The following is a 24,032-nucleotide window of genomic DNA, read 5'->3' as shown; positions in this document are numbered from 1 at the left end:
CTGACTTGCGGCCATGTCTGTAAACGGTGTTATTATCACGATTGTGCATCCACTATAATGACTTATGGACAAGTGATACTGCTCAGTATGCACCTTGTCTCTGTTCCCAAGCCGGCGCCTCCACCAGCTTGACAACCTGTCTCGAGGTCAGAACTGGCACCCCCGCCGTCAAACTGAATCCCGGGACCTTTGCACCTCCACTGTCTAAAGCCCACAGCGTCAACCCAATCCAGTTATCTCCTTGATAATTCAAGATACCCTCAGGAACAGGAAAGTCCGTCTGTGGGCCAATATTACTAGTATATCGGCCAAATTGGTAGCCGTTGACGAACAAAAGTGCGCGGTATGTCCCGGAGACAGCTGTGTTGTTGACAAAAGTGAAAGAGAGCGGGATATCATATTCATCAGAGGGCAAATCGAGCGTCAGCTTGGTGGTGTAGTATGCCACACCCGCCGAAGTGATTCCGTCAAATGGGCTTCCGGTAGAGAACTCGTCTAACGGCGGTGAAGGCTGGTGGTAGCCCTGGCGTTCGATGAAGAGCCCGCCCTCATTCAAGGGCCCGCGAACGCGGTCGGTATAGTCTTCACCGCCCAAGTTTCCAGTGATCTTCCAAGTGACGGGAGTGGCCACCGATCCGGAGCCGGAAGAGAAAGAGTAATCTAGGATACCTCGAGGCTCCTTCATCTGGTCAGAGCCCACAGTCCAGTCTTCGTCTAAGCCCATATTGTCGATAAGAATTGTGAGAACATATGATTTACTTGCTGTAAGATTTGGCAGTGCGAAGGTAGAATTGTTGTCCGAGTCTGCGTCAATTCCTGCCCAGGACCCGAGAAACGTCGAGTCTAGCCAGGCTGAGAAGCCAAAAGCTTGACCACCCTGGGTCCAGAGAGCCAACGTCTTCTCAGAACCATCGACAGACTCGAAGTGCCCGCGTAACAGGAGAGAGCCAGTGTTGAAGCCATAATCCGAGCCATATAAAGACACTGGCGTAAGGAGTGGAGCAACTGGATTATTCGTCGTTGTGTGATCCGCGTCAACCCACTCAGAATCGTCGTAAAGTGACTGAATCTCTGGCAGCGAATCGATATACTTCCACTCCAGACTGGACAAGTCCGGGATGGCAGCACTGGGCTCCGAATAACTACCATCGGCCAACCATGTTCCCTGACTATCGGTCGTATATTGGACGCTCTTCCCATTGATTTGTAGTTTCGACGCGCCTGATGGAACCCCGATTATCTCGACAGTTGAAGTCTTATTGAAGTCGGCCTTGATATTGACGACGCTACCATCAATAGAGGCACTGCGCACAAGATATGGGCCCTTTATAATTAAGGAAGAGGCATCAGAGCCGCTTGATAACTCGGGCACCCAATATTCGTACGCTGAGTTTCTATCTGTGGCAAGGTTAGGGTTTGTTTATTATCGTAGACCTAGGGGATAAAATCTTACCAAGAATGTAGATATACAGATTGCCAACTTGGAGAATTCGCCTTTCCGTACCCGTTCGCCAATGGGCAATTAAAGAGCCGTTCGAGGGTTTTAGAATAACACTGCTTCCTTCTAGAAGCTTCCCAGATGCGGCGTTCTTAACTGCCAACTCATGTCTCTCACCGGGACCACCGTAGACAAATAGTATCGTTCGTTCATCGAATATTTTCCACGTGAAGACCTCAGCAGTAGAGTATAAAATGGTGTAGTCACCAACGGGATAGTCTGTGACATGTATTTTCGAATCACGGCCGTTCAAGGTGAGCGAGCCGCAGATCTGCGGGATGCTAAGGCTGCCAAGGGAAGTAGGTACTATGAGTTTGTAGGTCGTCGAGTCAAGTGAGTTATACGCAGTATGTCTTGCCACAAAGTAGGAGCCGTTGCTTCCGATCAGCGGCGTGATTGTTATATCAGCGTTGTTGCTGTATGTGGTGGTTGTACGATTTCCTGGGGTTGCGACAAGATATCCAGGAGACACTTTTAGGAACTGAGCCTCTAGCTTGAGCTCGGAATATTTCTCTCTCGTGACCGTGCGATCTTCTTTGATTGACTATTTTCAAGTCAGCGATATATTAGGTGGTTAGGATCGGAAAAGAAGAATCTCACGGCGCCGTAATCGTAGGATGTATAACCACCCGGATGGCCAATGTTGCCCCAGTTTGTCCCGCCGAATATCTGTAATTGGTATGAGAACGAGTTACAGGTTTCAAAATGATAACTCACCATGTAGAGATTGAATATTGTAACCCCAAAACTGTAGTCATTCTTGTAGAAGACTCTTTCGAACTCGTTGTTCAAGAGAACAGCACACTGGTCAAAGCCCAGGCCGCCAGGAGGATCGAAGGAGCCGCCCTATTATATTGGTTAGACAAATTCCTTATTGGAACCGCTCGATTGACGACTTCTCACTTGGAACTACTTAAAGTTAGCAATTGCAAAGTGATCCGCGTTTATTCTGGTTATTACCTCGGGAATACTGTATGGCGTTGTAGGACTCTGAAGTAAATGAGTTGCGCGCCAAGAAGTTGGAAGACTGTTAGCCGGCCAAGTATATGGGTTGGCGCAGTCGAAGCCTAGAGGATACCCATCATGCCCCTATTTCAGGTTAGGTTTGCGTGATTGGAAATTGAAGAATGACTGTTGCATAACAGGTAAGGAACGCCAGCAGATTAGCTATTCGACAGACGATATGGTGAAAGTAAGTGTCGGTGATGAAGAGCCGACAGTGATGCTCGGTTTTTAGTCGCTTACGACGGTACTTACATAAATGTCCACTTCACCTTCTCCAGTCCCAGGAGCATTATGACCACTCGCGGAGGCGTCATTGCTGATAAGCGGCACAACAATCCCAGCATCACGGAGCTGATCTTCAACATATTGCATGTATGCTGGATCGGGGAAGAGCACTCCACTAACAGCGCCGGTGTACTCATTCTCAGGCTGAACAAGAATGACAGGGCCGCCGTTTGTGATCTGTGCGTCCGCAATGATTTTGCCGATATTTGCCATGTAGCTTTCACGAGGTCAATACCTATGTCCTTTGCAAGGGCTAGAGCCGCATACTTGTCCGTGGCATTTAAATAATCTTCAGCCGAAGTCCTCAACTTGCCTTGTATACGCTGTAGCCAACCTGGGAACCCACCGCCAGTCGCTTCAGCGTCTTCGGAGTGATCAGCATCATGATGTAGGGAACGAGGTTGCAGCATTACGTACTGATGTAGGGGCCCGGTCTAGCTATCAAGTATATCCCGGCTTGCGTTGCTGCTTCAAAGAATGGCTTCAAATCAAAGACACCTTCTGACGAGAAATCGCCAGACTTGCCCTCGAGAGCGCCCCAATGAACGTAGAAAGAAACTGCATTCAGACCTAAAGCTTTGATTTTCTGAAAGACATCTAACCATAAAGATGGGACGGGAAGTCTAAAGGGGTGAAACTCTCCACTAAAGATCATTACCCTCTCTCCATTGATGAACAGTGAGTGTTCGTCCCATGTCACGATATCCTGCAGCAAAGCTCTCGTCTCCGGATTGCTCCGGATGAGTGCATTAGGACGGCCTCCGAGAGCAAGTGCATTGCATCCCTGAAAAGCCGAAGCCGCAAGAGTAAGACAAGTAGACAGTCTCATGATCCCAAGACAGTAGCAAAAACGGCTACAAGGTGAGGAGGTAGGAAATGATACACATACTTGCGCGTCAATGATATCTACCTTGCTAATTAATATACCTTATCTACCAATGTACACCGAGTTGGAGATGTTGGAGAAGGTTCCGAGCAATACCCCGAATTGCGAAGCGCACTGCAGTTGAAGTCACATTTTCGCAATTAACCTGGATGCTGTGGTTCGTGGAATTTAGGCATGGATGGGTTGAGAAGCGGGCAGGTGAATCGCTACTGTGGAGGCGCGGTGTGTCGACACAAGCTTCATGGCAAATGACGGTTCCATGCAAGGATGGCGAATGCCGAGATTGCCTGCACTGTGCCGACCTTTGTGGATGCAAGTTGTGACGATCGTCTCGGTCCGTTTCGGACCATATGTTTAAAATCCACTTGGTCTCCTCAAAGTCTGGAGGGGAATGAGGGGAAAGTTGGGTTGTTACTGTTACATTGCATCGCAAACATGGGGGCATGGTTGTGTGGAGAAGGATGGCATCTGGCGATGGGATCATGACATCTAGCTTCTGGCAATGTGTATAAGCGAGCGACACATATCTCAGCTTCATATGACATAATTGATGGGAAGGTCTCAAGGAGCCATCCCAATTCCTCTATGGATTCGTCCACGTATGTTCGAGAGCCATGTTAACCGCAGCACCCTCTTTCTTCCAAACCCGCCCATCCTTCATAACGAAATTGACCTTACGCAACGCCTTCGGATCATCCCGAGGATCTGTATCTAGCGCGATTATATCTGCTCTGTTTCCTTTCTCGAACCAGCCAAAGCGATACCCGCATTTGTCTTTTCCACAGGCTTCCCAACCTCCGATAAAGCACGCCTCAAGAACGTCTTCTAACGGGATGCCTGCTTCAATCATGAGTTCCAACTCTCGAGCACTCTCACCATGAGGGAAAGCTCCAGTGTCGCCGCCAGCGGCCAATCTGACGCCTAGATCGTGAGCCTTTTTGCAGCGCGTGAGGAATTCAGGAAGTATAGATTTTGCTTCAGCCTCGAAGACGGCTAGGGTAGGAACGAATATGCATCCGCGCTTGACCATCTCCTGGCACAGCTCTTCTGTGATTTCATTGCCGTGCTCGATAGACGTCACGCCAGCTTTCACAGCCATCATAGCTCCCTTGAAAGAACCAGCGTGTGCCGCGACAGGCAGTTCAGACAGCTTCGCCTCTTCCACAATCGCAATCATCTCCTCCTGGTTGAACAGCGGAATAGCTGGGTTCGGGACAGGTGGAAGGAACTCGATACCTCCCTTTACATGAGACGGCAACGGAGGAAATCTCATGATCTTGCGTCGATAGTCGGCGTAGAATTTGATGATATCGGCGCCATCTCCTACTCGCCGTCGAACCGCCCTTCTAACCCCGTCTGGTCCGTCTCCGGCATCCGAAGCCTGCGGTAGCACCAAGCCGTTCTGTCTATTCTCGGACCGGATCGCGTAAGATGAGGTACTGGCCAAGGCATGGGTCGCGACGAAGAGTCTTGGACCGGGGAGAAGCCCGCGGTTGATGCAGTCGCGAAAATTTGCATCAAAGTTCTCCATAGCTTCCGTCCCAAGATCCCGGTAGGTGGTGTAGCCTGCGAGCAGAGCTTCTCGAACATGATTTGTCGCCCGCACAATTCTCTCTACGATGCTCTCATCTCGCATCTGCTCAGTGGACGAGCGCTCGCTGAAGGGGAAATAATGGTCAGTCAGACTCTACTTTGGTTGAAAGTACGGCTTCCAACTTACGTGTAAGAATGTAGAAAGATGTGAGTGTGGCTATCAACAAATCCAGGCATCACCACTTTTCCCCTCAGGTCAATGTCATCATCTTGGATCTCATCGTCAGACTTCCTTTGAAAGACGTTGGCAATGGAGCCATTTTGGCAGTCAACTTGGATTGAAATATTCTTAACAAATGCCTTTTTCTTCGGGTCGAAGAGTAGCGAAGAATGAACTGTCAAAGTTTTGCGCAGCATGTTGTGGTCTGTCATTCGAATACCTTAGACGGATGGTGTTTCATGGCAAAGGTTTGGTGTTCGTGGTAGCTCAAAATGTTCCCTCTAAACCTTGCATTGTCGCCTCCTCAGTTTTCTATCTTCAAATGTCTGTTTGACCATGTTTATGTTTGCGCCAACTCGCCATCTTACGCAACACAGCAGTTCCGCTTGATTGCTCCTGCCTCTTTTGGAAGATAGCGGCTTCACCACATTGAGATGCTTAGATGCGGTTCAGACAAAGCTTACAATGGCGAAATGTTTTTAGCGCCTATCAAACACCAAATTGAGCATTTCCAGGTGGTTGGTGACGACGCTCTCTGCATGTGACGCAACAAACGAAGGAGCCTCTATGTAGTATAAAGACAATCACCCTTACGCAAGCTGGAAATCCTACGAAAATCAAGCCGGAGCTTTTGCTCAATTGCATACGGACCTATCCTCCTTCGAAACCATAGTGCAACTGCTTGGTTGAAAGCCTACTGTGCGACGGGAATTTGGACGACTCAACCTAAGCAGTTCAGGCAGGTACGCGCTGTAACAACCAAAACACCTAACCGGTACAGGGCGTTGTCTTACGCTCGGGGCAACCCTTACCTAGACTATACGGATATGAGCTCATACAATCTTCAATTCAATGGGTAGAGAATAGACTTGGCTAACTTTTATGGTTGTATATAAATCGAGATAATGATATGTACGTTGTATGTATCAATCGGACATGATCGTAAGGAGTCTTTACTGATCCATCAACAGGTCCAATTCTTATGAAATCGCAGCCATAGACTGCTCTTCTTGTAGATAGTATGCGCACCCACCACCGCCGTTCTATGCCCCTCCAATCAACATTGCCATCGCTCTACAATGATGAACGAGATCCGCCTCTAAAAGTCCAAAAGACTACTGTTTAACTCTTCTATTGCCGAGATTTTGACTCCATTCTTGTCAGGCTTTCCATTTGCGGATATGAGTTCCTTACTCGCAAACGGGTTCACAAGCATTATTAGATCTTCCACAGCGTCGGCAGTCAGGGGAATGTTCTTCTTCTGACACCATGCAACTGCCATGTTGATCGCATTCTTGATGTCTCGGCCATTCATCTTCCATTTTGACAGTCTTTCGACATCAGAAGGAAAGAGAGAGCCGATCTCCTCTGGTAATCGTTTCACAAAATTATTCCAGACACGAATCCGCCTTGGTGCTGTCAGGGACGGAAAAGTAAGATGAATCTGTACGCGCGACAGAAGTGCGGCATCTATGGCCTCGGTCGAATTCGTTGTCAAAAATACGATGCCTTGTCAACTTGTCAGGGATTTTCCTTTCTTATATGGGAGGATTGTCCAGGTCACTTACCTTTGAAGTATTCGATATGCCGTATGAATGCTGCTCCATACATTAGAGAAAATTTGACAAGGCTGTGGTGAGAAGTCAAACCTGATATGAAGTTCTCTACCCCTTTTCTCTCCTGCACCAAGAAGTTTGCCTCTACCACACGGTCAATTTCGGGCGATATCACTAAGGTCTCTACATTCTGACTTACCGTCAAAGAGCACCAATCCTCCCCATTCGGTTGCTTTGTCTATTTTGGATTTGAATTCGGATCCACGACTAGAGTCCTCGTTCAACTTATCGTCTATGGAGCCGATTCTGAGTAGAGGACGTTCTAGATGATCGGCCACTACTGGATTAGTTGTGCACACCGTATATAGGGGCATTTGACTCACAAGACTCAGCCATCAGCGTCTTTCCCGTTCCTGGATCTCCGCTCAAGAGAATAAGTAGACATTGACCTAGCATGAATATATTTGTTAGCACTCTATCGCGTGACGTTCAGAAAGAGACCACTCTGAGTACCTTTTCCAGCGATAAGATCGTTGAAAGCAATATTCGAGTCTACATAGAGCTCAGTCAAACAGCGAACCAGCTCCTTTTTCTTCTCATCAAACACCACTTTGTCGAATACCGTCCTATCGAGTTTTAACGGTTGTAGCTCGGTAACGGAATAAGAGTCTATCAAATGTCAGTCATGATTGACTTGTGACAGTATAGCAATTCCTTACTCCACTTGTCCTCCCTTAATGAGTAACCATCGAGCATGGGACAAAGCAGCAGGAGGTTTTCCTCCTCCTCTAAGACAATTCCCAAGTTCTTTTTAATATCTTCCTCGGTGGGGCGTGTGAGACGTGGCTTTTTGTCTTTGCCTTCAGCCAGGTGTCAGTCATAGAAGCTGATATACAAGAGACTATGTAGGAGAAGATGTACGAACCATCGTTATCAGATGTAGTGACTGGTGCTTCCGGGCTCGAGGTTCCCTCTTTGAAATAGCCTGGTAACGGATCCAGATATTTCTTTGTGACCGTCCCATGCAGCCAAGGATCTATCATCACTCTTTCATCCTCCTATAAGACGATCAGCGTATGGTGGAGATGTGAGTAGACAGGGCAAGAGCCCCATCGTGATACATTCACGTACCTCGTCTGCATACCAAGCCACAACATTCTGGCTCTCTATGAACTTCTGCTTGAGCGGGACGTGAGCTAGATACTGGGGCGATTGATACTCAAGAACTTTTCGATTACGTTCCAAAAGCTGGCTTTTGATCGCTGGGTTGCGATTTAAATCAATAAACGGAAATGGTACAAGTTTTGAGACATGTACTTTCCCTTCAAACTCTGGGAACTCAAGCAGGATTTTGTCGTAACCATATCGGGAGCCATCAAAGCGAATTTCCTCACACTCAACAAAGAGCGGGAAGTCTTCAGTTGATGATCTCACTCGAAAGGCACGCAGTTGACTATCATAATAGGTCGCGAAAACACCTCCATTAGGGAAGAGAGTCCATAGATGTTGATAGCTTATCATCTGATCTTTCTCATAGGATTCGTAGCCGTCCAGCGTATTGGCAAGATTCTGTTCAATGACTTCGCACAGTATCTCACAATGACTTTGAGTCAACTCATCATCGCTAGTTTTGGCGACTTCGGCGATCTCCTCTCGTGCATGGAATAGAGCTCGGTGATTCCTTAATGAGTCGGCGCAGTCCCAGGAATCGTAATTAAGACCTTGCAGTCTGAACTTTTCTTGGAAGACCTCGCGAATGAAGGGGCTCTGGAGGCGGATCATGTAGGTGTAAAAGCTTCGAGACTCCGTCACTCCAGTGACTTTATTACTGCTCAAACGCTTGTACACTTGAACTGCAGCACCCTCGAATTTCTTCCTTTTCGGTGCAGGTAGCGATGGCGGTGCCCACTCAACCCAATTGATGTTATCGGGATCATCTTCCTGGAAAGGACCTTCGTAGAAGGTCTGTACTGTTGCCACCTTGCCCACATGCTCAACATCTTGCTTAGGTGCGCGCAGTCGCCGGAAGAAGTGTCTTTTTGTCACCAATTCTGTTTTTGGCGAGCTTGCCTCTGTACCAAAATCAGCATTTCCTTGAGACTCAGTGTTGCAACGATTTAGATTCAAAAGAGAGGTTCATACCCATAACTTGCAATTAATAGTTGGATTTCCTCTTCACAGGAAATTCGATACAGTCGAACAATAGCAGAACACAATCAATGCGTACTACCTACCGTTGACAGCAGAGTGCACAAACGGAGATCACCAAGGTAGTTATCGCAGTAACACGATATCGGGAACACTGCTGGTCAGCTACCTTATTTATTGGGAAGCCCTGCGCGAGGCTTTGCTTCGAGGTTGCTCAGCTCAAGTGGCTCGGCTGGTAACTCTTTGTGACAGTGGCGTCAATTGGGCATACACAAGTTGAACTCGTTGCGATAAACCCGGGTTTTTCTAAGGCAGCATATGTGGCCCATGCTTTTCCTGTCATATTATGACGAAGTCGCATTCAAGTGGCATCTGCGCCCTCTCATTTTGCTGGTCTTCTTGGGAGGTTTGTCGTACTCCCTGTTTGCGGCTGCAGCAGAAGGAATGGCCAAGGCATACCTATAGGTATCTCCAGGAGGGCTGTGCATCCATCGCCACACTGCCTCATCCCAAACGCGCGGCTTTCCGGATGCACGCTGAAGCGTTCGCCTGAACAAGTCTAGAAAGACATGGCTGCCTCAATAAGGACTGCTTACACCGAAGAATAAACCTGAACCAACCACTTGGGAGCCTCGTCGTAGGTCCTATCCATCGCCGGTTTTAATGTGTTCAGCATCAACCACGCCGATCTGGCAGCAACATCATCACAAAATCAACCATGCCGAAGTCCAAGGATCAGCCTGAAAACTTCCATAGGGAGGGTTTGACGTTTCTTCATGAACCGCCACGTGCGAGAGTTGAGTAAGTCGTATTGTCTTTTCATGTGTCTCGATAAATCTAAATGATGGTGTTTTAGCGTAGTCATCATCCATGGGCTAAATGGTAGTCCCTATCGAACATTTCATAATGAGGAAACAGGGTTCTACTGGCCAAACGATATTCAACGCTTCATCCCTCAAGCACGAATCGCGGTGTTTGGCTACATTGCAGATGTTTCTTCAGGTTCAACCAACTCTCAAGGAGTGTATCAACATGCCGAAAGTCTATTACTTCACCTGAAGAACCATCGGCAGGGGCCTCTGGTATGTGCTTTCGACCTCGTATGCGGATTTTCAAGGGCTTATTCTCTCTTCAGTCCACTAGACCTCTTGTCTTCGTCGGACATAGCCTGGGTGGGCTAATCATCAAACAGGTCAGTATTTACAAGTCAGGCGCATTAGTCTACACTTCAATGAACTACTATGCGAGAAAGCCAAAATATGGGCACCACTCTCACTTGGCTTTCGTTTACAGTTACTGCATGCTCGCAATGCTTTTACTGCCTATCTCACTGGCCTCAATTAACATATCATAATACCATAGTAGTCTGACAGTTAGTAGACGCTTGTAATTAGCTCTCGGCGAAAGGTCGATGAGCACTGCCTGCAGTCAACAAAAGCTGTATTCTTCCTGGGAACCCCCCATCGTGGAAGCCATGTTCTTGACAAGGCTTTACCTCAACTGGGGATCAAGGTTGGCAAGATTGCGAATCGGGAGGTTCCTGTCAACGTCAAATCTATGCTACAGCCGCGAGCAAGCGAATCTTTCGTCGCCAACTCCGATTTCATGAAGATCAAGGGTCAAATTTCCATTGTGAATTTCTACGAACAGGTCTTGCTGCCCGGACTTGGAGATTTGGTTGTTGACAAGGACTCAGCTGTGTTCGACAGTGAGCTGGCGGAGAACGTCCCTATTGCAAGAGATCACCGCACAATCGCTCGCTTCGACGGCCCCGAAGACGATGCGTACAGGGTGCTATATGAGACTCTTCGTAGGAAGATAAATACCGTTCTACAAGAGATCGAAGAGGCAAGAGACAGAGAAGCCATGTTCAAGAGGAAGCAAGAATGTCTCGAGAGCTTGGTAGATCCATGCCTTCCTAGTCCTATTGACAGGTGCGATGAACCACATGGAAAGACTCTTGGGTGGCTATGGGATATTAAAAGCGACTATTCTCAATGGTTTGCAAACGGCAGTGGCCTATTCTGTGTGTCCGGAAAGCCAGGGAGTGGCAAATCCGTCTTGCTTAACGCGATCACTACACGAGCGAGGAAGGACGTTGACAGCCACTCACTCGTCATCCATCATTTCTTCAACCAACGAGGGCAGCCACTTGAATACTCCCTGGAAGGATTCCTCCGATCTATCCTGATCCAGGCACTTCAGCAGGAGCCTAGTATGTCGCAGTTCATTGCAGACGAATGGCTTGTCGCGAGAGAGGTTCATTTCTGTGGCGACCCCGATTGCATTGCTGAGAGAGCAGCTCAGTCGCTGGCCGAAGCTCAGTGGCCCCTGACAAGACTGAAACAAGCGGTTCGGGCCGTCTTAGGCGAAGGATCAAAATCATTCAAAATATACCTGTTTGTGGACGCTCTTGATGAGTGCCAGATCGAGCTTGGAGTGAATTATCTAGTGCACTTCCTTAACGATCTCAGCAACAGTAGTCAACCATCCAATCTACGGATTTGCTTTTCTTGCCGCGATTTACCTGATATTCGTCTCCCTAGTCTCTATGGTAGCTTCAAGCTGCAAGAGAAGAACGAGTCCGACATATCCAGCTTTATTTGCGACCAGTGGACGCAAGCAAGATTGGACGAAGATTCTGGCGAGGAAATGAACCAACTAAAGAGCGAGCTTATTGAGAAAGCCGATGGTATCTTTCTATGGGCTAGACTCGCCTTAGAACGGGTAGTTACCTCTATCCTGGACGGAGCCACTATTGCAGAGCTCAGAGAGATCATCAGCGACATCCCAAATCAACTAGAGGGTATATTTGATATGCTCTTGAAGCAGATTGATGCACGGTATATCAATGAGTCAAATATGATGCTTTCAGTAGTTCTTACCGCCGCACGACCTCTCACATTACAGGAGTTCCGCATTATAGCAGCTCTTTGCGGAGAAACGCAATACTCTTCCCAGCTGGATCTTGATATGTCACGAAACGTGGTCCGTGAGGGGACCATGATAGCAAGAAGAATTCGGAGCAGATGTGGTGGGCTTCTGGAGGTCCGTACTAATCCTGATGTTGAGGCTCAGGATGAGAATTTAGGAGTTTCGAACCCATCCGAAGGGATCATTCAGTTCATCCACCAATCCGTTAAAGACTTTCTATCTACTAGTAGTGAAGAATCGAAGTCCCGCGTCTATCATCCCGATAAACTCACGGCAGAGGGGCACGCCATCCTAGCGAAAGCGTGCCTTCAATATTTGCGACTTACTGAGGTGCGAGACCTCCCGCAGCGCTGGACTGTGGGTATAAAGGAACCTTTAATCCTCGCCGAGCTCCCGTTCCTTAGTTATGCGGTCAAAAACTGGATCTTCCATTGCCATAGCGCCGAAAAGCTTAGTATGCCCCAAGTAGATCTCATTGAGGATATACTTGGTCGTGAGAGCGGAACGTTCGAATGCTGGCGACATATCTACAATTGCCTCGTGCCGAACGGCATGCTTCGAGAGGATTACGGCTTAACAGAACTTGCGGTGGAACATAACTTAACAAGCCTTGTTAGGTATCGTTGCGAGAAAGGTGATCTCGACGTCAATCAATGGATCAGAAAACATGGAAGTTACCTACAGCTCGCCGTGGAGTACGAAAGCAAGGAGACTGCCCAGGTCCTGCTGGACTATGGAGCTGCCTGTGGCATTCGGGACAGCAAATCAGTTCCGCCCCTCACAATGGCTTGCGTGAGTGGAAACACAGATTTGGTCCAGATGCTTCTCAATTCTGGGGCAGACCTGAGCGAGACGACCACTTGGGAGGTGGGCCCGGATATGTGGCTGGACTCTGTGCTTGTTGCTGTTGGATACTCGGGCAATATTGATATTGTTCGGACTATACTGAATCACGACCCGGCTGTCATGTCAACTTGGTGGAGCCGTATAAGTATCATATGGGGCCTGGTAAGCAATTGCTGCGTTCATGTTCCCCTTTTCCCTCCACTGTACCTCTCATTTGAGTAATAAATGCAAAGGATATGTTCCTAGTTGTTTACTATTCTGGATTTATATTCAACATCAGCCTTTCTAGACTCCTTTTGTAGTAAAGACAGTTGCTGACTCCAAAAACTCATAGATGACCCGCTTCATAGAAGAGGTTAATTCTCAACAGCTCGATCCTCGGCTATGGGAGTTTCGTCAACTCCAGAACAACCTCGCTAGAGTATTTCAGTTAGTCTCAATGGATATGGAAGTCAAAGCAGGCGCATTTGGGTTCAAAATACAGTGTAGCATATGGTTTCTCACAGGCTGCTCAGAGACTACGCTGAAAGCGATTGTGGAGATGGACGAAGGATTCTCCAGCACGCGTTACCGTAATGCATATGCTCTCGAGTTGGCGTGTTCCTCGGGATCCCTTGCTTCCGTGCGATATCTTGTTGAGAATGATACGGACTTGACAAATCCATGTATTGGAGGCAATGGCGGCACATTGTTGCATTCTGCGGTCTACAACAGCTCGACCTCTGTCCTGTCCTATCTGCTCGCAAAGGGGTTAGAAGTGGACGCACTGGACAGCAAGGGAAGCACCGCACTACACCTAGCAGCGTTATCATCTGGCTCCAGTACCTATATCGAGTTACTACTGGATCGAGGCGCTGATATTTCGATCCAAGATGTTCAAGGCTATCGACCCTTCCACTGTGCCCTACGAAACCCGAAGCTTCGAAATCATAAAATCATTCTCCGTAGGCTTCTTGGGGATTCCGCGAACATCAATCTCCCAGTGAACGACGGCATCACACCACTTCACATTGCTACCGCTACTGGATATCTTACTACAGTTGAGTGGCTGCTCGACAATGGAGCAGATATTCACAGAAGAGACGAGCAGTGCCGTACGGTACTTCATACGGCCGCCGGGGCTACAGGACCAGACTCTCCGCAGACTCTAAACTTCCTCATTCACCACGGGCTATCTCCTAGCGATCGAGACGACTCCGATATGACCCCTTTGCACCATGTTCTGTATAGCTACGACTCACTTCAGATACATGCATATGACCCCGACGTTTCCCTTGCAAACGCAAAGCTACTACTGCGGAACGGCGCAGATATCAATGCACAGGACTACAATGGCAACACACCACTGCACCTTGCCGCATGGAAAGGTCATATTAGTATTGTCAAGTTGTTTTTGAAAGAAGGCGCAGATCTCACTCTCAGGGAGAGAAGAGGGCTGCGCCCGCTCGATTTGGCTTGGTTGGATGAAATCCGAGATCTCCTAGAAAAGGCATAAACTTAGGTCGACAGGATTATACTGTGCTCAATTATCACAAGCATTGCTTCCCCATGCTGATCGGCGGCGAAAGCTTGGTGCACCAGCAGATACATAGTAGGCTCTATGAGCAAAGGGTATTTGTATCACCAACATATCAATCACGCATCGTTTTAAGCAGGTTTAGGTGGCTGATTGGGTTGCTTACTGCACAATCGATTGGGTAAAAACGAAAATATGTATGATGTGCTGTAGACCAGTCACCTGGCGTTTACTACGTAGGAAGATGGGTCAAAATGTGAGGCTGCCACCCAAGAGGTTCGACGCTTGCACGACTGGGCAGCAATCACATGGCATTGGATACCTTAATGGCGCGAAGCCATTGAAAGTCCTCCGAAAAGAAGAATAGCACCAAGATGCGCGTGTGATACATCACACAGTTTTCATTCACTTGAAAGAAAACGGCCATTCTGAGGTCTGGAATCCTGCAAGTACCCTTCTCTTTGTTTCATGTGCTATAGCAAACGAAAGTGCAAGCCATCAAACCTGATGTCAAGCACTCTAAGTCAATGTTCCACCAACTTCGTTTTCACTTAGCTACGACATCCAGACCTAGCTGTCCTACAAGCATACCATCAGGCTAGAATATTACCTGACGACATGCAAAACGCCGCCACAAGAGGGCATGCTGGGGAACGGAGCTTTGGCAATATTCACATATACATTGATAACTCCAATCTGTGGATCCAAGGACAGAAGACCTATGCCCAGAAGAGAGGTCTCAAAGTGCAGTGGGATCCGACATGGCGGTTCGACGTCGGCCGTCTGAAGGACATCCTCACGGAGAATTCTGAGTTGGGAGCGGACGAGAAGACTTTTGACATACGAGTCAACTTGTATGGATCGACGCCTCCACCGGTCGACACGGTGTGGAGGGCCATCGAGTCCCACAATGTGAAAGTTAGCACCTTCGCACGGAGCTCGTGGACCGGCCGGGAGAAGGAGGTGGATGCGGAAATCGTTGCCGACTCCGTGGACGAGGCGTCCGAAGCGTACCGTGATCAGATGCCGAGCACCTTCATTATGGTTTCCGGAGACCGAGACTTGCTGTCGGCTATCAGGAAGATTCGCGACAAATACGGCTTCTCTGTCCATGTTTGGTCATGGAAGAATTGCCTGGCTAGCATCTACATGCAGCCACAAGGCAGAGAACTCGTCCAAGTGAAGCTGCTCGACGACTACCTCGAGCAGATTGGATTCTGTGAGACTACCTTCCGCGTCGACCGAAACATCATCAACGCCCACAGCACCGTTGTGCTCGACCCCTTAACCAAGGCCGATGCGATCGATCAGTTCATCTCCAGTATGAAGACCCCGGTATATCGATACGTCTGCGCTCATGTGCGTCCCGAGGCATCCAGCCAGGACTTAGTCATCATCCCGGCATTCGCACGATACATGGAATACAAGGAGCTTGAGAGTCTGTTCAGGGAGTGCAAGGTGAAGCTCGAGAAGCAGGGGCTTAGCGTGCTGAGCTATTTCGAGTACAGCCAACGCGTCGGCGACCTCAAAGCCGAGCTTGCCATCTCTGAACGGTTCAAGGAGCTACCAGAGGGGGAGGTTCGTGTTTTCAACGAGGATGACGGCGATTACGACGATGACCTCCTCGTCGATGACCACTGCGGCGTCGACACTGATGGTTTCACCAAGGTGAACTATCGCTCAGAGCAGAAACTGAGACATCTCAAGAGGGACGAGGAGAAGATCCGGGTGCGATGCCAGTGGAGAAAGTATTGCACCCGCGAACTTAGTTGCAAGTTTGGTCATACGAAAGAAGAAGAGGACTACTTCAAGGTTTATGGCCACCAGAAAGCGAACAAGATCAAATTATGCGCTTTCAAGGAGTGCACGAAGGGCAGCAAGCACTGCACTTATGCGCATGGAGAGGCGGAGTTGTTTTGCCCTACTTGCGGTAAGACTGGTGCCGGCCATGTGATGTCGGACTGCCCTGAGGGTAGTCGCAACTTAAGGCAACACCTCAGGTTTTGATTGCGGACACAGTCTTCAGGCTCTCGGTCTTTTCTAGGTACTGGCTCATAGTGTGCAAATGTTTGGATAATCTCATGACATGATTTGAGACTCGTGGGCTCCAAGTCTCATGCTGCCTCCCAATGGTGCTCACTTCACTCCCCGTGGTGGGATTCGAAGGATGGTCAATTCGGCACTCTCGGGACAACATCAACAGGTAATCTCACATAAACGTGCGAAATGCTCAGCCTTGCGAAGGATAAGACAACGTTAAGTAGGCTATGGGGGCTATGGGTGTAACGTTAAGGTTCGTCAGTAAGCTTAAGCCTGTTTGCTCGCAGCAGCGCAACCACCATTCTGGTCCGGCGCCGTTCCCTATAGGTTGCTGGTGCTTGAGCCATTCTCCACGGCTCAACTGAAAGGGTAAAAGTCGTGGTATTTCGACCATGGAGGAGGCTGAAGTCTGGGCTTCCCTGGATCCTTCGAGGATGTTAACTAACCAACTCATTGGCTTTACTTATCGTTGTCCCAGACCGTAAGAAGGGAGTTAGTCAGGCATCGAGTTGCTGTCTGGCCGTTTTTAGAAAGAATGGGAGCACAAATAAAGACGTGGGACCACTGCATCTTCTATAGAATGCTCGCGCCACACGCGTGGCATTCCATTGTATTGAGACAACGATACTGTAACTCTAACATCAAGCATTTACGCGTTTTGCTTGCTCGACAGTGTGAGGAATGTATGGAATGCGGGAAGAATCGATCAGAGCCACTAGCGCGACCAAAATAGCAGCATCAAAGACATCGAGCAAGCCGAAAAACCCTTAGTGGGTGGATGGCGTCGTCTAGTCGGCAGTGGCTTCGTTGTGTCAGTCAAGTCTTGAGGACACCGACGAACAGAGCAAAGCTGCAACCAAAGTCAAAAAGGCTGCGAGTGTCATGTTTCAACATATAGCTTCACCGATATAGCTGGTCGTCCCAGTAAGTCAACAGATGCTGGCGATTGGCTGACTGCGGTGTAAGCTGCTGTTTCAAGTGTCGCTGTAGGAAGGTCACGATGCCTGGGGAGTGGTTGGCCTCTTTCAGCTGGCGTACGTCACGTCACTGGCCCGGCAGATGTCAGCCATGTTGCCCCTCCACCTTTTTCTACCGAAGAGCAGAGGGGACCGGCGCCGCACGTTTGGCGATGTCATTCCGCATGAGGCCTCTAGGACCTCTGCGGTAAGGTATCATCAGAGACGCAAATCGTGCACTCAAAATGAGCTACGGCGACCAGATAGGCGAGGGACGGTAGAAAACCGGTTTCGGCATGCCAGGCCGGCGATGACGATACTGTACCGACGTCTGTTCTTTGACCCCTTTCTTTCTGGGGCAGGAAACTATTTGCAGAAACCTGGTTTTTCCTATTTCGCAATCAACGCCCGAAACATCGTTGACGGCGATCATCGCGTGCGCCATTCTTGGTTTTGTGTTCTGACGGAGAGGTTGTTCGGGGTAAGGGATCACCAGGAGAGAAGCCTGTCGAGAGGCATGACGGTGTCTCTACCCCGTGTTGATCGGTTGCGCATCCGTATTTTGGGGTCTTGAGCTGGTGCCACTGCTATTTCATGCGTACGGGCTGCATAACAGCGCACGGGAGACTGTAATTCCCCAGAGTAGGCGCAGCCGCCCGAGATGGTGAAGATCTCGAAGGCTTCCAAGGCTTCCAAGGCTTCCAAGGCTTCGACGGAGGACTCGCTGGGAGCTGGTAGAGACTACCCACTGGCATAAGAGGCTTCTGCAACTGTTCATCAGCGGCGCTGACAGCACAACATACAGGACATGTACATGACCCTTGATGGTGGTCTCCATGGAGAACCAGGAGCAGCCAATCAGTAGCCATGGCAGCCATGCTGAGGTGTCGGGATGCGGCCAGGAGGTGGTCCAGGGACCAGGGGCGTTGCTGATTGATTAATTTTGGATACAAGACCAAGACCAAGACCAAGACCATCGTTCCTCAGGCATTGAGTTGAACATCGAGCAGAAACACACGCATGGACAGTTGAGTTGACGGGCAGCGACCACACAGAGGCTCGAGGCAAAGACGGGCCAAGACATTCAGTGGGCGGTGGACCCTGAGTGGGTCGTTGACGGGCACTACCATGCAGTAATTCGCTGGGAGGTGGCACCAAGGTGGGCATTGTGGGTTCTGAATACGAGTCCCCTTTCCCGCTAACAAGAACTTTTTGCTTCCTGCGCGCTCGGCTCAGTGCTGTACCGCGAGTGAGTGAGTGGGTGAGTGAGCGCTGAGGAAGGCTTAGACAGTACAGTACGAGTAGAGCCGAGAGAGGCCTGCAGCATTGTCACCTGCTGCACCGTTTCTTTTCCTGCCGCAGTCTAGACTGAGGGTCCGTTTGGTAGGAGTGTTGACATAAGTGCATACAATGCGTCATTGTTTTGCGTTAGTGCCAGTATCTTGGTCGTAGGACGTTGCGTGTGTTTTGCTGGTGCCATGCAGTCGCTGTCTAGGCCTTTTGTTTCTGGTGTGTGTGTGTGTGTGTGACGGTACTTCCGTCCCCCCCTCGAACACGCAACCACAACCAGCTCACCTCACACTTTGCTTCACTCTCTTTTAATAATCTGACCTCTCCAGTCAACACACCACACACCCAACCTCGACGCTCGCTTCTTTATTCCCTTCTCCATATTTCGACGCCTTTCTGCTCCGGATACACGACTGTTTCTTTCCATTATCTCGACCGTGACGACTACCGACTGCGACCGACCCAGAGACACGGTATTGTCGGCTTTCTAGTGTTGCCGTGTCGATTTGATTCGAAACTCGACAGGGCCCCCTTTCATTTGGCTGCTCCTGCCGCCCGTACGACCTCTACGTGACACAGTCCCTGTCGCGTATTAGCATTCTGCTCTGCCAACGCAGTCTGCATCTGACTGACTGGCCAGCTTGGGTCGTCTCAATATAATTCTTTGTCGAGGACATTGAGTTTCCAATCCCTTCGGGCATCGTCTTCGACGTCGGAAGCGTGATCCATCTATCAACCTTTCACCCCCATCAACCCTCACCACACAGTCATCATGTACTCGACACGATTATTCCAGCTACTCATCGTAGCACTCTCCTTTCTTCATGTCGCCCACACATTCATGATCGACGCGGACGCCATTGGCAAGGCAAGCTTCGAGATCATGGAGAGGCAAGCAGGCGGAGATGACGACCAGGACGATGCCAGCGCTACGGGAGCCGCCGTTACATCAGCGACAGCAACTGACGATGATGCCACACCAACCAGTAGCATCGTCAGCGTCGAGACGACCACCTCTGCAGAGCCTTCATCGACGATCTTTACGTCTACCACGCCGCGCACGACGAGCACAACTCCTCGCACAACCTCGACGCCTTCCTCAACCTCCTCGGACGAGCCAACTAGCACCTCCGAGTCATCCTCCACCACATCATCCGAGGAGTCTTCATCAACCTCCAAGACCACGTCTGTCCCACTATCCACTAAGACTGTAGTGGTCATGACTACCGCTTCTGATGGGTCTACTTCGTCCTACACCTCCGAGTCTGTCACGACCCCTACTGCCAGTCTTTCAAGCAACGGCAGCGACAATGACAAGGGTATGTCGACCAAGACTAAGAACACCATTATCGGAGTCGTCGTGGGTGTTGGTGGTGCGATCATCCTGGCCGTCGGTGGTCTCTTCGCCTGGAGAATCTGGGGCCGCAAGAAGAGTGCCGATGAGAACGATGATCTGATGGGCTACAACAACGGCTTCGGTCAGCCCGAGCAGAAGAGCGACGCTGGCGGCTCCCCCGGTAACGGTCGATCACCCTTCCAGAGCACGCTCGAGAGCTATCACGCACCTACCCAGGTGAACGCGTCGTCCAATTTCTAGTTCGAGTCGTTCGAGCGTGAGAAGCCTCGACTCCGGCAATAGTCGATTTCGCTGTGTATAGGCCACCCTCCACCATCACACCAATCTGTCAATATCTTGCTTTTTTCTTTTTCCGGTCAACCGGCGTTCGACGGCAAACCCAGTCTTTGCATGGCATGGCATCGTATCACAAAAACAACCTTTTGGGGGTATATCCCAAAGTAACGGATAGAGACTCATTTTCCTTAAACATAATCATTGCTTCGGCGGCTAGCTACTACTAGAGGATCCCAGGCGTATCTTGTCTATGAGAATCGCGATGCAGTGGCTGGTCTTCAGCTGAGCAGTTCGTGTGGACTCGAGAGGAAAACATTTTGATCTCCTTTCTCGGTGGAAATTTCTAAGTGGAGGAGGACGATATGGGAGGAGAGAGTGAGACGGCGATTTCTTGTCATTTTTGAAGGCCACGCACCGCACCGCGCCCTCGAGCGTCGATAGACCAAGCTTAACATCACTGTATTCATCCAATATGATGATTTTAATACAATATTCTCAAAAGATCCCTGTCAACTTGTCATCTGAATCTCTGTTCTCAATTAAGCATTTTTCAGTCTGGATATCATCCAATTTATTGGTGCGATACTCCTTCGCCAGGATAACATATTTCAGTTCGACCAGGGTAGCATAATCTTCTCACTGAGGGTTACTGTTACTACCTTGGTAGAAGATGGCAGAGCTTTGTTAATAAAACACAATAATCTTTGATGCTCCAGCAAGTATCTATCCTGGCGGATAAGTAGAGGCTTGGTGGTGGCAGAGACCGTTGTCTCAGCACCGTTTCAGACCGGCCGGGTCCTCTACCGAACCCCTCGAAGATGCGCGTTTCAGGGTCGCTCGGCCGAGAAACTCGACGTCGACAACAAGACAAGGCAATTAAAGACTTTGAATGGAATCAATGTTCTTATTTTCCCCGATTTCATACTCATTGAACAGTTGCGGACCCTACGAGATTCTGAAAAATCGAAGTACTGGATATCAATATACGCCGACTCTGGAGATAGCACTGCACAGACTCCACAACTTCACACGGCTCTACACGTCGATCGCAGGATATCAAGTCTATTCCTCACCTCCAAAAAAAGACCACCATCATGCTCGGCAGCAACCTCCTCCTCGTCGCCCTCGCGGCCGTCGCCGCGCACGCCGGGAGCCTCGACATCACGCAGGAGGTGCGGCGCGGCTTCGGGGCGGGCGTGGTCTACCCGCGGCAGTCGGCGGACAGCAGCACGAACCTGCAGAGCTTCACGGGGGCGCTGGGCGGGATCAAGGCGTCGGCCATCACCAACAGCGGCGACACGCAGCGGCCGTTCGAGGTGGACGGCGACACGTTCACCGACTTCCAGTCGGCGGCGAACCGCGCGTGCGACAACCAGCACAACGCCTGCGCGGAGCTGAGCAACAATGGCACGGCGGACTTCCCCGTCAGTGATTGCGACCAGCAGACGAGTAAGTTTCCCTGTGTCTCTTGTTTCGATGGGGGGGAGAGGATCTTGGTTGTGGTTGTGGTCAATGGATGGATGGATGGAAGGCTGATGTGCGTTGATAGCGGAGTGCAAGAGCGCGGCAACGAGCTCGACGGAGACGGCGTTTACGTCGCTTGTTAGCTCGAATGCTGACTTTGACTTCTTCTGCGAGAGTTAATTTTATCACGATGGTCAGATGAAAGGGATACAGAAGGGCAGAGCCCTGCGGTTTGGCTGAAGAGCGGCTACGTTGTGATTCTTGGAGTTTTGGAGCGTCTTTGGTTCTGGCAAAATGCGAGGGACATAACATGGAGGCCTGCGATATGAGTGACGGTGGGCCTTCTAGACTACCTCGTAGTCGAGGAGTAGGTATGAATTCTGTCAAAAAAAAACACTGAATAGTTGTGCAAACCCAAATCTAACAGTTACGATTGCAATGCGTTGTTGTTCTCCGGGCTCTTATGAACTGGCGGGCCGAAAGTCAATTAAGGAGCTAACTTAGCTTATGTTCAAAGAGATTTGGTTGATATGGAGCAAGGAACGCGACCGCCAGACTGGGGAAGGCTGGGGACCAGAGACAAATTACGCTGCCCCACTACGAAGCATTCTCGACATCCCACTAAATTGTCAAGTTATCAATTGCCATGGCATTGAATACATTTGAGGGGATGAGATGTCAATAAACATATGGACCAAGCTGACACGAAGTGTAGACAAAGTGAAGTCAGTTTAACTTTCTTTGTAAACGTTGAATAGAGTCGTTTCGCACGTGCAGCAACAGACGGACCGCTCAAAAAGAAAGGGTCTATCCTAGGCCCCGTCCGTTAGACTCGGCCTAGGTCGGGAGGTCCCTTGGGAAGGCCCCGCAATTGGAGAGTCTCTCTATCGTGTCGTCGTGTCGTGTCATTCTCCGACAGCATCGCGAACATGAACCGGTGGGCCTGTATAGTCAAAGGAGGCAAACCGTTCAAGGTTGTGATGCTACCCTGCTCTATTAAAATGACAGCAAACGATGGCAGGATTCTGGAAGGTCTTTTTTGGATCGGTGGGTAGGAACAAGTCATTTGATAGAGGGTACTTGAGAGCGGGGTATCCTTCGACGCGGAAATGAGCGCGTCGTCTACTTGCACATGCATCGGTCAAGGGGTATTCTCCATCGGGCGAATGAGCGAGATTGCCTGGGCCAATGCGCTGGCCACGACCAGCAGGCAGGGCTCCCGTCAAATTGGCCTGTCTAACTGCTAAGGTAGGTACCGCCGCCTCCTCGCTGCATGGATCAAATGAAGAAAGAGCGACCTGCTGCTAGCTGCCACTCAGCCATTCTCAGTCAGACATCCCAGCAGAAAAATAATTAGATTAGCTGGCCCACGACTCTTTTCTTCCCTCTGTCTCACGACCGGATCCCTACCTCTCTTCTCAACCTTACCTTACCTCCTCCACCCTGGTGCTGCTGTCCTTCGCGTGTCTTTCCGCTCGCTGTCTTCTCCTGCCGAGCCTGACCTTCGAGGCCCTCTTCAGTATCTCTCATCTCGAAGTCTCCCCTTTTCTGGCAGCGCGAACGGCGATCCGATGTTTTCGGCTACGACGAGTTGTTCGTTTTCTGTCTTCCTGTCGCTCCTTTAATTCTTCTTTCTTCTCCCCCCCTTTATTTTAATGCAACACCCCCGCGGTCACTAGACTTGCACGTCTACGTACCAGCTCCGTCGCCAGCAAAAAGGGCCACGCAGACACCCGCGCGCCGTTTTACTGGGAACGCGTCGGCATCGCGACCAAAAGGCAGCCCCGGCGACGACGACAACAACTCCTTTGTCTTCCCCGAAAACGAGAGAGATATTCTCGGGGCGGCAAAGAGCTTTGGGCACCGTGATTTAATAGAGATCTAGCTGCAGACGGCGAGTTTCTCGTCTGCGCTGATCTCCTCGTGGTAAGAATTCACCCATCGTTGCGCTGGTGCCGTCCGTGTCTGGCACCACCGGCCGCACCCCAGCATTTTTGTCTCACATCCTTACTGACCCCTGCCGCCATCAAGGTTGAAGTAAAAACGTCGTCTCCCAACTCGTCGCCTCCACTTCCTCCTCGTGCATCTGCACAGGACGGTCCTCAAGAGACTCGGTCTCAACTCCAATCGCCGCCGAGCTCCCCGGCACTGTCAACCACATCCACTGCAGACGACGGCGAGCAGTCTCCAGTTCTCCCGCCGCTCCCTGCGCCTCAGTTGCC

At 49.9% G+C, this 24,032-nt stretch overlaps 5 protein-coding genes across 5 annotated transcripts; 3 read left to right on the top strand and 2 right to left on the bottom strand.

Annotated features, from left to right (window-relative positions):
* Positions 1-82: 82 nt before the first annotated feature.
* On the bottom strand, positions 83-3,198 carry UCRPA7_5388 (putative glycoside hydrolase family 35 protein; the record flags this gene model as incomplete). The annotated part of the gene is made up of 5 exons (XM_007917935.1): positions 83-1,398; positions 1,454-2,042; positions 2,216-2,344; positions 2,756-3,005; positions 3,056-3,198. The coding sequence occupies 5 exons, from the start codon at positions 3,196-3,198 to the stop codon at positions 83-85; spliced, it is 2,427 nt and encodes an 808-aa protein (XP_007916126.1).
* A 1,059-nt stretch (positions 3,199-4,257) lies between these two features.
* Positions 4,258-5,624, bottom strand: UCRPA7_5387 (putative amidohydrolase domain containing protein; the record flags this gene model as incomplete). Its single annotated transcript, XM_007917934.1, has 2 exons — positions 4,258-5,332; positions 5,395-5,624. 2 exons carry the CDS (start codon positions 5,622-5,624, stop codon positions 4,258-4,260), a joined length of 1,305 nt encoding a protein of 434 aa, XP_007916125.1.
* Positions 5,625-15,045: 9,421 nt separating this feature from the next.
* UCRPA7_5386 (hypothetical protein) lies at positions 15,046-16,434 on the top strand (the record flags this gene model as incomplete). Its single annotated transcript, XM_007917933.1, has 1 exon — positions 15,046-16,434. One exon carries the CDS (start codon positions 15,046-15,048, stop codon positions 16,432-16,434), a length of 1,389 nt encoding a protein of 462 aa, XP_007916124.1.
* A 3,051-nt stretch (positions 16,435-19,485) lies between these two features.
* On the top strand, positions 19,486-20,310 carry UCRPA7_5385 (putative cell wall protein; the record flags this gene model as incomplete). Its single annotated transcript, XM_007917932.1, has 1 exon — positions 19,486-20,310. The coding sequence occupies one exon, from the start codon at positions 19,486-19,488 to the stop codon at positions 20,308-20,310; it is 825 nt and encodes a 274-aa protein (XP_007916123.1).
* A 1,130-nt stretch (positions 20,311-21,440) lies between these two features.
* On the top strand, positions 21,441-21,990 carry UCRPA7_5384 (putative neurofilament medium polypeptide protein; the record flags this gene model as incomplete). Its single annotated transcript, XM_007917931.1, has 2 exons — positions 21,441-21,795; positions 21,896-21,990. The coding sequence occupies 2 exons, from the start codon at positions 21,441-21,443 to the stop codon at positions 21,988-21,990; spliced, it is 450 nt and encodes a 149-aa protein (XP_007916122.1).
* Between the last annotated feature and the right edge of the window lie 2,042 nt (positions 21,991-24,032).

Source organism: Phaeoacremonium minimum (assembly GCF_000392275.1).
Source record: "Phaeoacremonium minimum UCRPA7 unplaced genomic scaffold PA7_03_scaffold_413, whole genome shotgun sequence".
Taxonomy (NCBI): domain Eukaryota; kingdom Fungi; phylum Ascomycota; class Sordariomycetes; order Togniniales; family Togniniaceae; genus Phaeoacremonium; species Phaeoacremonium minimum.
Note: the sequence above shows the minus strand (reverse complement) of the source record. Positions and strands in the feature narration are given on the sequence as shown.